Raw genomic sequence first — 17,755 nt, 5'->3', positions numbered from 1 at the left:
GTTCTACTATCTACCAACAACAGGAGAGACCAGGGTGTGTTCTACTATCTATCTACCAACAATGGGAGAGACCAGGGTGTGTTCTACTATCTACCAACAACAGGAGAGACCAGGGTGTGTTCTACTATCTATCTACCAACAATGGGAGAGACCAGGGTGTGTTCTACTATCTACCAACAACAGGAGAGACCAGGGTGTGTTATTATCTACCAACAACAGGAAAGACCAGGGTGTGCCTACTATCTACCAACAATGGGAGAGACCAGGGTGTGTTCTACTATCTATCTACCAACAATGGGAGAGACCAGGGTGTGTTCTACTATCTACCAACAACAGGAGAGACCAGGGTGTGTTCTACTATCTACCAACAACAGGAGAGACCAGGGTGTGTTCTACTATCTACCAACAATGGGAGAGACCAGGGTGTGTTCTACTATCTACCAACAACAGGAGACCAGGGTGTGTTCTACTATCTACCAACAATGGGAGAGACCAGGGTGTGTTACTACTATCTACCAACAACAGGAGAGACCAGGGTGTGTTCTACTATCTACCAACAACAGGAGACCAGGGTGTGTTCTACTATCTATCTACCAACAATGGGAGAGACCAGGGTGTGTTCTACTATCTACCAACAACAGGAGAGACCAGGGTGTGTTCTACTATCTACCAACAACAGGAGAGACCAGGGTGTGTTCTACTATCTACCAACAATGGGAGAGACCAGGGTGTGTTCTACTATCTACCAACAACAGGAGACCAGGGTGTGTTCTACTTTCTACCAACAATGGGAGAGACCAGGGTGTGTTCTACTATCTACCAACAACAGGAGAGACCAGGGTGTGTTCTACTATCTACCAACAACAGGAGAGACCAGGGTGTGTTCTACTATCTACCAACAACAGGAGAGACCAGGGTGTGTTCTACTATCTACCAACAACAGGAGAGACCAGGGTGTGTTCTACTATCTACCAACAACAGGAGAGACCAGGGTGTGTTCTACTATCTACCAACAACAGGAGAGACCAGGGTGTGTTCTACTATCTACCAACAACAGGAGAGACCAGGGTGTGTTCTACTATCTACCAACAACAGGAGAGACCAGGGTGTGTTCTACTATCTACCAACAACAGGAGAGACCAGGGTGTGTTCTACTATCTACCAACAACAGGAGAGACCAGGGTGTGTTCTACTATCTACCAACAACGGGAGAGACCAGGGTGTGTTCTACTATCTATCTACCAACAATGGGAGAGACCAGGGTGTGTTCTACTATCTATCTACCAACAATGGGAGAGACCAGGGTGTGTTCTACTATCTATCTACCAACAATGGGAGAGACCAGGGTGTGTTCTACTATCTACCAACAACAGGAGAGACCAGGGTGTGTTCTACTATCTACCAACAACAGGAGAGACCAGGGTGTGTTCTACTATCTACCAACAATGGGAGAGACCCGGGTGTGTTCTACTATCTACCAACAACAGGAGACCAGGGTGTGTTCTACTATCTACCAACAATGGGAGAGACCAGGGTGTGTTCTACTATCTACCAACAACAGGAGAGACCAGGGTGTGTTCTACTATCTACCAACAACAGGAGAGACCAGGGTGTGTTCTACTATCTACCAACAACAGGAGAGACCAGGGTGTGTTCTACTATCTACCAACAACAGGAGAGACCAGGGTGTGTTCTACTATCTACCAACAACAGGAGAGACCAGGGTGTGTTCTACTATCTACCAACAACAGGAGAGACCAGGGTGTGTTCTACTATCTACCAACAACAGGAGAGACCAGGGTGTGTTCTACTATCTACCAACAACAGGAGAGACCAGGGTGTGTTCTACTATCTACCAACAACAGGAGAGACCAGGGTGTGTTCTACTATCTACCAACAACAGGAGAGACCAGGGTGTGTTCTACTATCTACCAACAACAGGAGAGACCAGGGTGTGTTCTACTATCTACCAACAACAGGAGAGACCAGGGTGTGTTCTACTATCTACCAACAACAGGAGAGACCAGGGTGTGTTCTACTATCTACCAACAACAGGAGACCAGGGTGTGTTCTACTATCTACCAACAACAGGAGAGACCAGGGTGTGTTCTACTATCTACCAACAACAGGAGACCAGGGTGTGTTCTACTATCTACCAACAACAGGAGAGACCAGGGTGTGTTCTACTATCTACCAACAACAGGAGACCAGGGTGTGTACTACTATCTACCAACAACAGGAGAGACCAGGGTGTGTTCTACTATCTAACAACAACAGGAGAGACCAGGGTGTGTTCTACTATCTACCAACAACAGGAGAGACCAGGGTGTGTTCTACTATCTACCAACAACAGGAGAGACCAGGGTGTGTTCTACTATCTACCAACAACAGGAGAGACCAGGGTGTGTTCTACTATCTACCAACAACAGGAGAGACCAGGGTGTGTTCTACTATCTACCAACAACAGGAGAGACCAGGGTGTGTTCTACTATCTACCAACAATAGGAGAGACCAGGGTGTGTTCTACTATCTACCAACAACAGGAGAGACCAGGGTGTGTTCTACTATCTACCAACAATAGGAGAGACCAGGGTGTGTTCTACTATCTACCAACAACAGGAGACCAGGGTGTGTTCTACTATCTACCAACAACAGGAGAGACCAGGGTGTGTTCTACTATCTACCAACAACAGGAGAGACCAGGGTGTGTTCTACTATCTACCAACAACAGGAGAGACCAGGGTGTGTTCTACTATCTACCAACAACAGGAGAGACCAGGGTGTGTTCTACTATCTACCAACAACAGGAGACCAGGGTGTGTTCTACTATCTACCAACAATAGTAGAGACCAGGGTGTGTTCTACTATCTACCAACAACAGGAGAGACCAGGGTGTGTACTACTATCTACCAACAACAGGAGAGACCAGGGTGTGTTCTACTATGTACCAACAACAGGAGAGACCATGGTGTGTTCTACTATCTACCAACAACAGGAGAGACCAGGGTGTGTTCTACTATCTACCAACAACATGAGAGACCAGGTGTGTACTACCAACAACAGGAGAGACCAGGTGTGTACTACCAACAACAGGAGACCAGGGTGTGTTCTACTATCTACCAACAACAGGAGAGACCAGGGTGTGTTCTACTATCTACCAACAACAGGAGAGACCAGGGTGTGTTCTACTATCTACCAACAACAGGAGAGACCAGGGTGTGTTCTACTATCTACCAACAACAGGAGAGACCAGGGTGTGTTCTACTATCTACCAACAACAGGAGAGACCAGGGTGTGTTCTACTATCTACCAACAACAGGAGAGACCAGGGTGTGTTCTACTATCTACCAACAACAGGAGAGACCAGGGTGTGTTCTACTATCTACCAACAACAGGAGAGACCAGGGTGTGTTCTACTATCTACCAACAACAGGAGAGACCAGGGTGTGTTCTACTATCGACCAACAACAGGAGAGACCAGGGTGTGTACTACTATCTACCAACAACAGGAGAGACCAGGGTGTGTTCTACTATCTACCAACAACAGGAGAGACCAGGGTGTGTTCTACTATCTAACAACAACAGGAGAGACCAGGGTGTGTTCTACTATCTACCAACAACATGAGAGACCAGGTGTGTACTACCAACAACAGGAGAGACCAGGTGTGTACTACCAACAACAGGAGACCAGGGTGTGTTCTACTATCTACCAACAACAGGAGAGACCAGGGTGTGTTCTACTATCTACCAACAACAGGAGAGACCAGGGTGTGTTCTACTATCTACCAACAACAGGAGAGACCAGGGTGTGTTCTACTATCTACCAACAACAGGAGAGACCAGGGTGTGTTCTACTATCTACCAACAACAGGAGAGACCAGGGTGTGTTCTACTATCTACCAACAACAGGAGAGACCAGGGTGTGTTCTACTATCTACCAACAACAGGAGAGACCAGGGTGTGTTCTACTATCTACCAACAACAGGAGAGACCAGGGTGTGTTCTACTATCTACCAACAACAGGAGAGACCAGGGTGTGTTCTACTATCTACCAACAACAGGAGAGACCAGGGTGTGTTCTACTATCTACCAACAACAGGAGAGACCAGGGTGTGTTCTACTATCTACCAACAACAGGAGAGACCAGGGTGTGTTCTACTATCTACCAACAACAGGAGACCAGGGTGTGTTCTACTATCTACCAACAACAGGAGAGACCAGGGTGTGTTCTACTATCTACCAACAACAGGGAGACCAGGGTGTGTTCTACTATCTACCAACAACAGGAGAGACCAGGGTGTGTTCTACTATCTACCAACAACAGGAGACCAGGGTGTGTACTACTATCTACCAACAACAGGAGAGACCAGGGTGTGTTCTACTATCTAACAACAACAGGAGAGACCAGGGTGTGTTATACTATCTACCAACAACAGGAGAGACCAGGGTGTGTTATACTATCTACCAACAACAGGAGAGACCAGGGTGTGTTCTACTATCTACCAACAATAGGAGAGACCAGGGTGTGTTCTACTATCTACCAACAACAGGAGAGACCAGGGTGTGTTCTACTATCTACCAACAACAGGAGAGACCAGGGTGTGTTCTACTATCTACCAACAACAGGAGAGACCAGGGTGTGTTCTACTATCTACCAACAACAGGAGAGACCAGGGTGTGTTCTACTATCTACCAACAACAGGAGAGACCAGGGTGTGTTCTACTATCTACCAACAACAGGAGACCAGGGTGTGTTCTACTATCTACCAACAACAGGAGAGACCAGGGTGTGTTCTACTATCTACCAACAACAGGAGAGACCAGGGTGTGTTCTACTATCTACCAACAACAGGAGAGACCAGGGTGTGTTCTACTATCTACCAACAACAGGAGAGACCAGGGTGTGTTCTACTATCTACCAACAACAGGAGAGACCAGGGTGTGTTCTACTATCTACCAACAACAGGAGAGACCATGGTGTGTTCTACTATCTAACAACAACAGGAGAGACCAGGGTGTGTTCTACTATCTACCAACAACAGGAGAGACCAGGGTGTGTTCTACTATCTACCAACAACAGGAGAGACCAGGGTGTGTTCTACTATCTAACAACAACAGGAGAGACCAGGGTGTGTTCTACTATCTACCAACAACAGGAGAGACCAGGGTGTGTTCTACTATCTACCAACAACAGGAGAGACCAGGGTGTGTTCTACTATCTACCAACAACAGGAGAGACCAGGGTGTGTTCTACTATCTACCAACAACAGGAGAGACCAGGGTGTGTTCTACTATCTACCAACAACAGGAGAGACCAGGGTGTGTTCTACTATCTAACAACAACAGGAGAGACCAGGGTGTGTTCTACTATCTACCAACAACAGGAGAGACCAGGGTGTGTTCTACTATCTACCAACAACAGGAGAGACCAGGGTGTGTTCTACTATCTACCAACAACAGGAGAGACCAGGGTGTGTTCTACTATCTACCAACAACAGGAGAGACCAGGGTGTGTTCTACTATCTACCAACAACAGGAGAGACCAGGGTGTGTTCTACTATCTACCAACAACAGGAGAGACCAGGGTGTGTTCTACTATCTACCAACAACAGGAGACCAGGGTGTGTTCTACTATCTACCAACAACAGGAGAGACCAGGGTGTGTTCTACTATCTACCAACAACAGGAGAGACCAGGGTGTGTTCTACTATCTACCAACAACAGGAGAGACCAGGGTGTGTTCTACTATCTACCAACAATGGGAGAGACCAGGGTGTGTTCTACTATCTACCAACAACAGGAGAGACCAGGGTGTGTTCTACTATCTACCAACAACAGGAGAGACCAGGGTGTGTTCTACTATCTACCAACAACAGGAGAGACCAGGGTGTGTTCTACTATCTAACAACAACAGGAGAGACCAGGGTGTGTTCTACTATCTACCAACAACAGGAGAGACCAGGGTGTGTTCTACTATCTACCAACAACAGGAGAGACCAGGGTGTGTTCTACTATCTACCAACAACAGGAGAGACCAGGGTGTGTTCTACTATCTACCAACAACAGGAGAGACCAGGGTGTGTTCTACTATCTACCAACAACAGGAGAGACCAGGGTGTGTTCTACTATCTACCAACAACAGGAGACCAGGGTGTGTACTACTATCTACCAACAACAGGAGAGACCAGGGTGTGTTCTACTATCTAACAACAACAGGAGAGACCAGGGTGTGTTATACTATCTACCAACAACAGGAGAGACCAGGGTGTGTTCTACTATCTACCAACAACAGGAGAGACCAGGGTGTGTTCTACTATCTACCAACAATAGGAGAGACCAGGGTGTGTTCTACTATCTACCAACAACAGGAGAGACCAGGGTGTGTTCTACTATCTACCAACAACAGGAGAGACCAGGGTGTGTTCTACTATCTACCAACAACAGGAGACCAGGGTGTGTTCTACTATCTACCAACAACAGGAGAGACCAGGGTGTGTTCTACTATCTACCAACAACAGGAGAGACCAGGGTGTGTTCTACTATCTACCAACAACAGGAGAGACCAGGGTGTGTTCTACTATCTACCAACAATGGGAGAGACCAGGGTGTGTTCTACTATCTACCAACAACAGGAGAGACCAGGGTGTGTTCTACTATCTACCAACAATGGGAGAGACCAGGGTGTGTTCTACTATCTACCAACAACAGGAGAGACCAGGGTGTGTTCTACTATCTACCAACAACAGGAGAGACCAGGGTGTGTTCTACTATCTACCAACAACAGGAGAGACCAGGGTGTGTTCTACTATCTACCAACAACAGGAGAGACCAGGGTGTGTTCTACTATCTACCAACAATGGGAGAGACCAGGGTGTGTTCTACTATCTACCAACAACAGGAGACCAGGGTGTGTTCTACTATCTACCAACAATGGGAGAGACCAGGGTGTGTTCTACTATCTACCAACAACAGGAGACCAGGGTGTGTTCTACTATCTACCAACAATGGGAGAGACCAGGGTGTGTTCTACTATCTACCAACAACAGGAGAGACCAGGGTGTGTTCTACTATCTACCAACAACAGGAGAGACCAGGGTGTGTTCTACTATCTATCTACCAACAATGGGAGAGACCAGGGTGTGTTCTACTATCTACCAACAACAGGAGAGACCAGGGTGTGTTCTACTATCTATCTACCAACAATGGGAGAGACCAGGGTGTGTTCTACTATCTACCAACAACAGGAGAGACCAGGGTGTGTTCTACTATCTACCAACAACAGGAAAGACCAGGGTGTGTTCTACTATCTACCAACAATGGGAGAGACCAGGATGTGTTCTACTATCTATCTACCAACAATGGGAGAGACCAGGGTGTGTTCTACTATCTACCAACAACAGGAGAGACCAGGGTGTGTTCTACTATCTACCAACAACAGGAGAGACCAGGGTGTGTTCTACTATCTACCAACAATGGGAGAGACCAGGGTGTGTTCTACTATCTACCAACAACAGGAGACCAGGGTGTGTTCTACTATCTACCAACAATGGGAGAGACCAGGGTGTGTTCTACTTTCTACCAACAACAGGAGAGACCAGGGTGTGTTCTACTATCTACCAACAACAGGAGACCAGGGTGTGTTCTACTATCTATCTACCAACAATGGGAGAGACCAGGGTGTGTTCTACTATCTACCAACAACAGGAGAGACCAGGGTGTGTTCTACTATCTACCAACAACAGGAGAGACCAGGGTGTGTTCTACTATCTACCAACAATGGGAGAGACCAGGGTGTGTTCTACTATCTACCAACAACAGGAGACCAGGGTGTGTTCTACTATCTACCAACAATGGGAGAGACCAGGGTGTGTTCTACTATCTACCAACAACAGGAAAGACCAGGGTGTGTTCTACTATCTACCAACAACAGGAGAGACCAGGGTGTGTTCTACTATCTACCAACAACAGGAGAGACCAGGGTGTGTTCTACTATCTACCAACAACAGGAGAGACCAGGGTGTGTTCTACTATCTACCAACAACAGGAGAGACCAGGGTGTGTTCTACTATCTACCAACAACAGGAGAGACCAGGGTGTGTTCTACTATCTACCAACAACAGGAGAGACCAGGGTGTGTTCTACTATCTACCAACAACAGGAGAGACCAGGGTGTGTTCTACTATCTACCAACAACAGGAGAGACCAGGGTGTGTTCTACTATCTACCAACAACAGGAGAGACCAGGGTGTGTTCTACTATCTACCAACAACAGGAGAGACCAGGGTGTGTTCTACTATCTACCAACAACAGGAGAGACCAGGGTGTGTTCTACTATCTACCAACAACAGGAGAGACCAGGGTGTGTTCTACTATCTACCAACAACAGGAGAGACCAGGGTGTGTTCTACTATCTACCAACAACAGGAGAGACCAGGGTGTGTTCTACTATCTACCAACAACAGGAGAGACCAGGGTGTGTTCTACTATCTACCAACAACAGGAGAGACCAGGGTGTGTTCTACTATCTACCAACAACAGGAGACCAGGGTGTGTTCTACTATCTACCAACAACAGGAGAGACCAGGGTGTGTTCTACTATCTACCAACAACAGGAGACCAGGGTGTGTTCTACTATCTACCAACAACAGGAGAGACCAGGGTGTGTTCTACTATCTACCAACAACAGGAGACCAGGGTGTGTACTACTATCTACCAACAACAGGAGAGACCAGGGTGTGTTCTACTATCTAACAACAACAGGAGAGACCAGGGTGTGTTATACTATCTACCAACAACAGGAGAGACCAGGGTGTGTTCTACTATCTACCAACAACAGGAGAGACCAGGGTGTGTTCTACTATCTACCAACAATAGGAGAGACCAGGGTGTGTTCTACTATCTACCAACAACAGGAGAGACCAGGGTGTGTTCTACTATCTACCAACAATAGGAGAGACCAGGGTGTGTTCTACTATCTACCAACAATAGGAGAGACCAGGGTGTGTTCTACTATCTACCAACAACAGGAGAGACCAGGGTGTGTTCTACTATCTACCAACAATAGGAGAGACCAGGGTGTGTTCTACTATCTACCAACAACAGGAGACCAGGGTGTGTTCTACTATCTACCAACAACAGGAGAGACCAGGGTGTGTTATACTATCTACCAACAACAGGAGAGACCAGGGTGTGTTCTACTATCTACCAACAACAGGAGAGACCAGGGTGTGTTCTACTATCTACCAACAACAGGAGAGACCAGGGTGTGTTCTACTATCTACCAACAACAGGAGACCAGGGTGTGTTCTACTATCTACCAAAAATAGTAGAGACCAGGGTGTGTTCTACTATCTACCAACAACAGGAGAGACCAGGGTGTGTACTACTATCTACCAACAACAGGAGAGACCAGGGTGTGTTCTACTATGTACCAACAACAGGAGAGACCATGGTGTGTTCTACTATCTACCAACAACAGGAGAGACCAGGGTGTGTTCTACTATCTACCAACAACATGAGAGACCAGGTGTGTACTACCAACAACAGGAGAGACCAGGTGTGTACTACCAACAACAGGAGACCAGGGTGTGTTCTACTATCTACCAACAACAGGAGAGACCAGGGTGTGTTCTACTATCTACCAACAACAGGAGAGACCAGGGTGTGTTCTACTATCTACCAACAACAGGAGAGACCAGGGTGTGTTCTACTATCTACCAACAACAGGAGAGACCAGGGTGTGTTCTACTATCTACCAACAACAGGAGAGACCAGGGTGTGTTCTACTATCTACCAACAACAGGAGAGACCAGGGTGTGTTCTACTATCTACCAACAACAGGAGAGACCAGGGTGTGTTCTACTATCTACCAACAACAGGAGAGACCAGGGTGTGTTCTACTATCGACCAACAACAGGAGAGACCAGGGTGTGTACTACTATCTACCAACAACAGGAGAGACCAGGGTGTGTTCTACTATCTACCAACAACAGGAGAGACCAGGGTGTGTTCTACTATCTAACAACAACAGGAGAGACCAGGGTGTGTTCTACTATCTACCAACAACATGAGAGACCAGGTGTGTACTACCAACAACAGGAGAGACCAGGTGTGTACTACCAACAACAGGAGAGACCAGGGTGTGTTCTACTATCTACCAACAACAGGAGAGACCAGGGTGTGTTCTACTATCTACCAACAACAGGAGAGACCAGGGTGTGTTCTACTATCTACCAACAACAGGAGAGACCAGGGTGTGTTCTACTATCTACCAACAACAGGAGAGACCAGGGTGTGTTCTACTATCTACCAACAACAGGAGAGACCAGGGTGTGTTCTACTATCTACCAACAACAGGAGAGACCAGGGTGTGTTCTACTATCTACCAACAACAGGAGAGACCAGGGTGTGTTCTACTATCTACCAACAACAGGAGAGACCAGGGTGTGTTCTACTATCTACCAACAACAGGAGAGACCAGGGTGTGTTCTACTATCTACCAACAACAGGAGAGACCAGGGTGTGTTCTACTATCTACCAACAACAGGAGAGACCAGGGTGTGTTCTACTATCTACCAACAACAGGAGACCAGGGTGTGTTCTACTATCTACCAACAACAGGAGAGACCAGGGTGTGTTCTACTATCTACCAACAACAGGAGACCAGGGTGTGTTCTACTATCTACCAACAACAGGAGAGACCAGGGTGTGTTCTACTATCTACCAACAACAGGAGACCAGGGTGTGTACTACTATCTACCAACAACAGGAGAGACCAGGGTGTGTTCTACTATCTAACAACAACAGGAGAGACCAGGGTGTGTTATACTATCTACCAACAACAGGAGAGACCAGGGTGTGTTATACTATCTACCAACAACAGGAGAGACCAGGGTGTGTTCTACTATCTACCAACAATAGGAGAGACCAGGGTGTGTTCTACTATCTACCAACAACAGGAGAGACCAGGGTGTGTTCTACTATCTACCAACAATAGGAGAGACCAGGGTGTGTTCTACTATCTACCAACAATAGGAGAGACCAGGGTGTGTTCTACTATCTACCAACAACAGGAGAGACCAGGGTGTGTTCTACTATCTACCAACAACAGGAGAGACCAGGGTGTGTTCTACTATCTATCTACCAACAATGGGAGAGACCAGGGTGTGTTCTACTATCTACCAACAACAGGAGAGACCAGGGTGTGTTCTACTATCTATCTACCAACAATGGGAGAGACCAGGGTGTGTTCTACTATCTATCTACCAACAATGGGAGAGACCAGGGTGTGTTCTACTATCTACCAACAACAGGAGAGACCAGGGTGTGTTCTACTATCTACCAACAACAGGAGAGACCAGGGTGTGTTCTACTATCTACCAACAATGGGAGAGACCAGGGTGTGTTCTACTATCTACCAACAACAGGAGACCAGGGTGTGTTCTACTATCTACCAACAATGGGAGAGACCAGGGTGTGTTCTACTTTCTACCAACAACAGGAGAGACCAGGGTGTGTTCTACTATCTACCAACAACAGGAGACCAGGGTGTGTTCTACTATCTATCTACCAACAATGGGAGAGACCAGGGTGTGTTCTACTATCTACCAACAACAGGAGAGACCAGGGTGTGTTCTACTATCTACCAACAACAGGAGAGACCAGGGTGTGTTCTACTATCTACCAACAATGGGAGAGACCAGGGTGTGTTCTACTATCTACCAACAACAGGAGACCAGGGTGTGTTCTACTATCTACCAACAATGGGAGAGACCAGGGTGTGTTCTACTATCTACCAACAACAGGAAAGACCAGGGTGTGTTCTACTATCTACCAACAACAGGAGAGACCAGGGTGTGTTCTACTATCTACCAACAACAGGAGAGACCAGGGTGTGTTCTACTATCTACCAACAACAGGAGAGACCAGGGTGTGTTCTACTATCTACCAACAACAGGAGAGACCAGGGTGTGTTCTACTATCTACCAACAACAGGAGAGACCAGGGTGTGTTCTACTATCTACCAACAACAGGAGAGACCAGGGTGTGTTCTACTATCTACCAACAACAGGAGAGACCAGGGTGTGTTCTACTATCTACCAACAACAGGAGAGACCAGGGTGTGTTCTACTATCTACCAACAACAGGAGAGACCAGGGTGTGTTCTACTATCTACCAACAACAGGAGAGACCAGGGTGTGTTCTACTATCTACCAACAACAGGAGAGACCAGGGTGTGTTCTACTATCTACCAACAACAGGAGAGACCAGGGTGTGTTCTACTATCTACCAACAACAGGAGAGACCAGGGTGTGTTCTACTATCTACCAACAACAGGAGAGACCAGGGTGTGTTCTACTATCTACCAACAACAGGAGACCAGGGTGTGTTCTACTATCTACCAACAACAGGAGAGACCAGGGTGTGTTCTACTATCTACCAACAACAGGAGACCAGGGTGTGTACTACTATCTACCAACAACAGGAGAGACCAGGGTGTGTTCTACTATCTAACAACAACAGGAGAGACCAGGGTGTGTTATACTATCTACCAACAACAGGAGAGACCAGGGTGTGTTCTACTATCTACCAACAACAGGAGAGACCAGGGTGTGTTCTACTATCTACCAACAATAGGAGAGACCAGGGTGTGTTCTACTATCTACCAACAACAGGAGAGACCAGGGTGTGTTCTACTATCTACCAACAATAGGAGAGACCAGGGTGTGTTCTACTATCTACCAACAATAGGAGAGACCAGGGTGTGTTCTACTATCTACCAACAACAGGAGAGACCAGGGTGTGTTCTACTATCTAACAACAACAGGAGAGACCAGGGTGTGTTCTACTATCTACCAACAACAGGAGAGACCAGGGTGTGTTCTACTATCTACCAACAACAGGAGACCAGGGTGTGTTCTACTATCTACCAACAATAGTAGAGACCAGGGTGTGTTCTACTATCTACCAACAACAGGAGAGACCAGGGTGTGTACTACTATCTACCAACAACAGGAGAGACCAGGGTGTGTTCTACTATGTACCAACAACAGGAGAGACCATGGTGTGTTCTACTATCTACCAACAACAGGAGAGACCAGGGTGTGTTCTACTATCTACCAACAACATGAGAGACCAGGTGTGTACTACCAACAACAGGAGAGACCAGGTGTGTACTACCAACAACAGGAGACCAGGGTGTGTTCTACTATCTACCAACAACAGGAGAGACCAGGGTGTGTTCTACTATCTACCAACAACAGGAGAGACCAGGGTGTGTTCTACTATCTACCAACAACAGGAGAGACCAGGGTGTGTTCTACTATCGACCAACAACAGGAGAGACCAGGGTGTGTTCTACTATCTACCAACAACAGGAGAGACCAGGGTGTGTTCTACTATCTACCAACAACAGGAGAGACCAGGGTGTGTTCTACTATCTACCAACAACAGGAGAGACCAGGGTGTGTTCTACTATCTACCAACAACAGGAGAGACCAGGGTGTGTTCTACTATCTACCAACAACAGGAGAGACCAGGGTGTGTTCTACTATCGACCAACAACAGGAGAGACCAGGGTGTGTACTACTATCTACCAACAACAGGAGAGACCAGGGTGTGTTCTACTATCTACCAACAACAGGAGAGACCAGGGTGTGTTCTACTATCTAACAACAACAGGAGAGACCAGGGTGTGTTCTACTATCTACCAACAACATGAGAGACCAGGTGTGTACTACCAACAACAGGAGAGACCAGGTGTGTACTACCAACAACAGGAGACCAGGGTGTGTTCTACTATCTACCAACAACAGGAGAGACCAGGGTGTGTTCTACTATCTACCAACAACAGGAGAGACCAGGGTGTGTTCTACTATCTACCAACAACAGGAGAGACCAGGGTGTGTTCTACTATCTACCAACAACAGGAGAGACCAGGGTGTGTTCTACTATCTACCAACAACAGGAGAGACCAGGGTGTGTTCTACTATCTACCAACAACAGGAGAGACCAGGGTGTGTTCTACTATCTACCAACAACAGGAGAGACCAGGGTGTGTTCTACTATCTACCAACAACAGGAGAGACCAGGGTGTGTTCTACTATCTACCAACAACAGGAGAGACCAGGGTGTGTTCTACTATCTACCAACAACAGGAGAGACCAGGGTGTGTTCTACTATCTACCAACAACAGGAGAGACCAGGGTGTGTTCTACTATCTACCAACAACAGGAGACCAGGGTGTGTTCTACTATCTACCAACAACAGGAGAGACCAGGGTGTGTTCTACTATCTACCAACAACAGGAGACCAGGGTGTGTTCTACTATCTACCAACAACAGGAGAGACCAGGGTGTGTTCTACTATCTACCAACAACAGGAGACCAGGGTGTGTACTACTATCTACCAACAACAGGAGAGACCAGGGTTTGTTCTACTATCTAACAACAACAGGAGAGACCAGGGTGTGTTATACTATCTACCAACAACAGGAGAGACCAGGGTGTGTTATACTATCTACCAACAACAGGAGAGACCAGGGTGTGTTCTACTATCTACCAACAATAGGAGAGACCAGGGTGTGTTCTACTATCTACCAACAACAGGAGAGACCAGGGTGTGTTCTACTATCTACCAACAATAGGAGAGACCAGGGTGTGTTCTACTATCTACCAACAATAGGAGAGACCAGGGTGTGTTCTACTATCTACCAACAACAGGAGAGACCAGGGTGTGTTCTACTATCTACCAACAATAGGAGAGACCAGGGTGTGTTCTACTTTCTACCAACAACAGGAGACCAGGGTGTGTTCTACTATCTACCAACAACAGGAGAGACCAGGGTGTGTTATACTATCTACCAACAACAGGAGAGACCAGGGTGTGTTCTACTATCTACCAACAACAGGAGAGACCAGGGTGTGTTCTACTATCTACCAACAACAGGAGAGACCAGGGTGTGTTCTACTATCTACCAACAACAGGAGACCAGGGTGTGTTCTACTATCTACCAACAATAGTAGAGACCAGGGTGTGTTCTACTATCTACCAACAACAGGAGAGACCAGGGTGTGTACTACTATCTACCAACAACAGGAGAGACCAGGGTGTGTTCTACTATCTACCAACAACAGGAGAGACCAGGGTGTGTTCTACTATCTACCAACAACAGGAGAGACCAGGGTGTGTTCTACTATCTACCAACAACATGAGAGACCAGGTGTGTACTACCAACAACAGGAGAGACCAGGTGTGTACTACCAACAACAGGAGACCAGGGTGTGTTCTACTATCTACCAACAACAGGAGAGACCAGGGTGTGTTCTACTATCTACCAACAACAGGAGAGACCAGGGTGTGTTCTACTATCTACCAACAACAGGAGAGACCAGGGTGTGTTCTACTATCTACCAACAACAGGAGAGACCAGGGTGTGTTCTACTATCTACCAACAACAGGAGAGACCAGGGTGTGTTCTACTATCTACCAACAACAGGGGAGACCAGGGTGTGTTCTACTATCTACCAACAACAGGAGAGACCAGGGTGTGTTCTACTATCTACCAACAACAGGAGAGACCAGGGTGTGTTCTACTATCTACCAACAACAGGAGAGACCAGGGTGTGTTCTACTATCTACCAACAATAGGAGAGACCAGGGTGTGTTCTACTATCTACCAACAACAGGAGAGACCAGGGTGTGTTCTACTATCTACCAACAATAGGAGAGACCAGGGTGTGTTCTACTATCTACCAACAACAGGAGACCAGGGTGTGTTCTACTATCTACCAACAACAGGAGAGACCAGGGTGTGTTCTACTATCTACCAACAACAGGAGACCAGGGTGTGTTCTACTACCTACCAACAACAGGAGAGACCAGGGTGTGTTCTACTATCTACCAACAACAGGAGAGACCAGGGTGTGTTCTACTATCTACCAACAACAGGAGAGACCAGGGTGTGTTCTACTATCTACCAACAACAGGAGAGACCAGGGTGTGTTCTACTATCTACCAACAACAGGAGAGACCAGGGTGTGTACTTACCACATTCTGCCTCATCGCTCCAGTCATCACAGTCGTTATATCCATTACAAACAAGTTTCCTGGGGACACATAGTCCAGTCACACACAGGAAGTGGTCGTGTCCTCCACAGATAGCTTCAGAACAGACCAACAGAACAACAGTTAGCACTAAATACACACACACACACAGAAAGTGTATATATATAGTCTAGTGAGTATGTATATAGTGTGTATATATAGTCTAGTGAGTGTGTATATAGTGTGTATATAGTCTAGTGAGTATGTATATAGTGTGTATATATAGTCTAGTGAGTGTGTATATAGTGTGTATATATAGTCTAGTGAGTGTGTATATTGTGTGTATATATAGTCTAGTGAGTGTGTATATAGTGTGTATATATAGTCTAGTGAGTATGTATATAGTGTGTATATATAGTCTAGTGAGTATGTATATAGTGTGTATATAGTCTAGTGAGTGTGTATATTGTGTGTATATATAGTCTAGTGAGTGTGTATATTGTGTGTATATATAGTCTAGTGAGTATGTATATAGTGTGTATACAGTCTAGTGAGTATGTATATAGTGTGTATATAGTCTAGTGAGTGTGTATATAGTGTGTATATAGTCTAGTGAGTATGTATATAGTGTGTATACAGTCTAGTGAGTATGTATATAGTGTGTATATAGTCTAGTGAGTGTGTATATAGTGTGTATACAGTCTAGTGAGTGTGTATATTGTGTGTATATATAGTCTAGTGAGTGTGTATATTGTGTGTATATATAGTCTAGTGAGTATGTATATAGTGTGTATACAGTCTAGTGAGTATGTATATAGTGTGTATATAGTCTAGTGAGTATGTATATAGTGTGTATATAGTCTAGTGAGTGTGTATATAGTGTGTATACAGTCTAGTGAGTATGTATATAGTGTGTATATAGTCTAGTGAGTATGTATATAGTGTGTATATAGTCTAGTGAGTATGTATATAGTGTGTATATAGTCTAGTGAGTGTGTATATAGTGTGTATATATAGTCTAGTGAGTGTGTATATTGTGTGTATATATAGTCTAGTGAGTGTGTATATAGTGTGTATATATAGTCTAGTGAGTATGTATATAGTGTGTATATATAGTCTAGTGAGTGTGTATATAGTCTAGTGAGTGTGTATATAGTGTGTATATATAGTCTAGTGAGTGTGTATATTGTGTGTATATATAGTCTAGTGAGTGTGTATATAGTGTGTATATAGTCTAGTGAGTGTGTATATAGTGTGTATATATAGTCTAGTGAGTATGTATATAGTGTGTATATATAGTCTAGTGAGTGTGTATATAGTCTAGTGAGTGTGTATATAGTGTGTATATAGTCTAGTGAGTATGTATATAGTGTGTATATAGTCTAGTGAGTGTGTATATAGTGTGTATATATAGTCTAGTGAGTGTGTATATAGTCTAGTGAGTGTGTATATATAGTCTAGTGAGTGTGTATATTGTGTGTATATATAGTCTAGTGAGTGTGTATATAGTGTGTATATATAGTCTAGTGAGTATGTATATAGTGTGTATATATAGTCTAGTGAGTGTGTATATAGTGTATATATATAGTCTAGTGAGTGTGTATATAGTGTGTATATATAGTCTAGTGAGTGTGTATATAGTGTATATATATAGTCTAGTGAGTGTGTATATAGTGTGTATATATAGTCTAGTGAGTGTGTATATAGTGTG

At 45.5% G+C, this 17,755-nt stretch overlaps 1 protein-coding gene across 1 annotated transcript in view; it reads right to left on the bottom strand.

Moving 5' to 3' along the window:
- corin (corin, serine peptidase) overlaps positions 1-17,755 on the bottom strand; it is a 165,288-nt gene that overhangs the window by 54,955 nt on the left and 92,578 nt on the right. Inside the window, exon 6 of the mRNA XM_071334237.1 lies at positions 16,048-16,161. Within this exon, the coding sequence (XP_071190338.1) occupies positions 16,048-16,161 (114 nt within the window). The remainder of the gene's footprint in view (positions 1-16,047; positions 16,162-17,755) is intronic.

Source organism: Salvelinus alpinus, chromosome 11 (assembly GCF_045679555.1).
Source record: "Salvelinus alpinus chromosome 11, SLU_Salpinus.1, whole genome shotgun sequence".
In the NCBI taxonomy this organism is placed as follows: Eukaryota; Metazoa; Chordata; class Actinopteri; order Salmoniformes; family Salmonidae; genus Salvelinus; species Salvelinus alpinus.
This window is presented reverse-complemented; position numbering and strand designations above follow the sequence as displayed.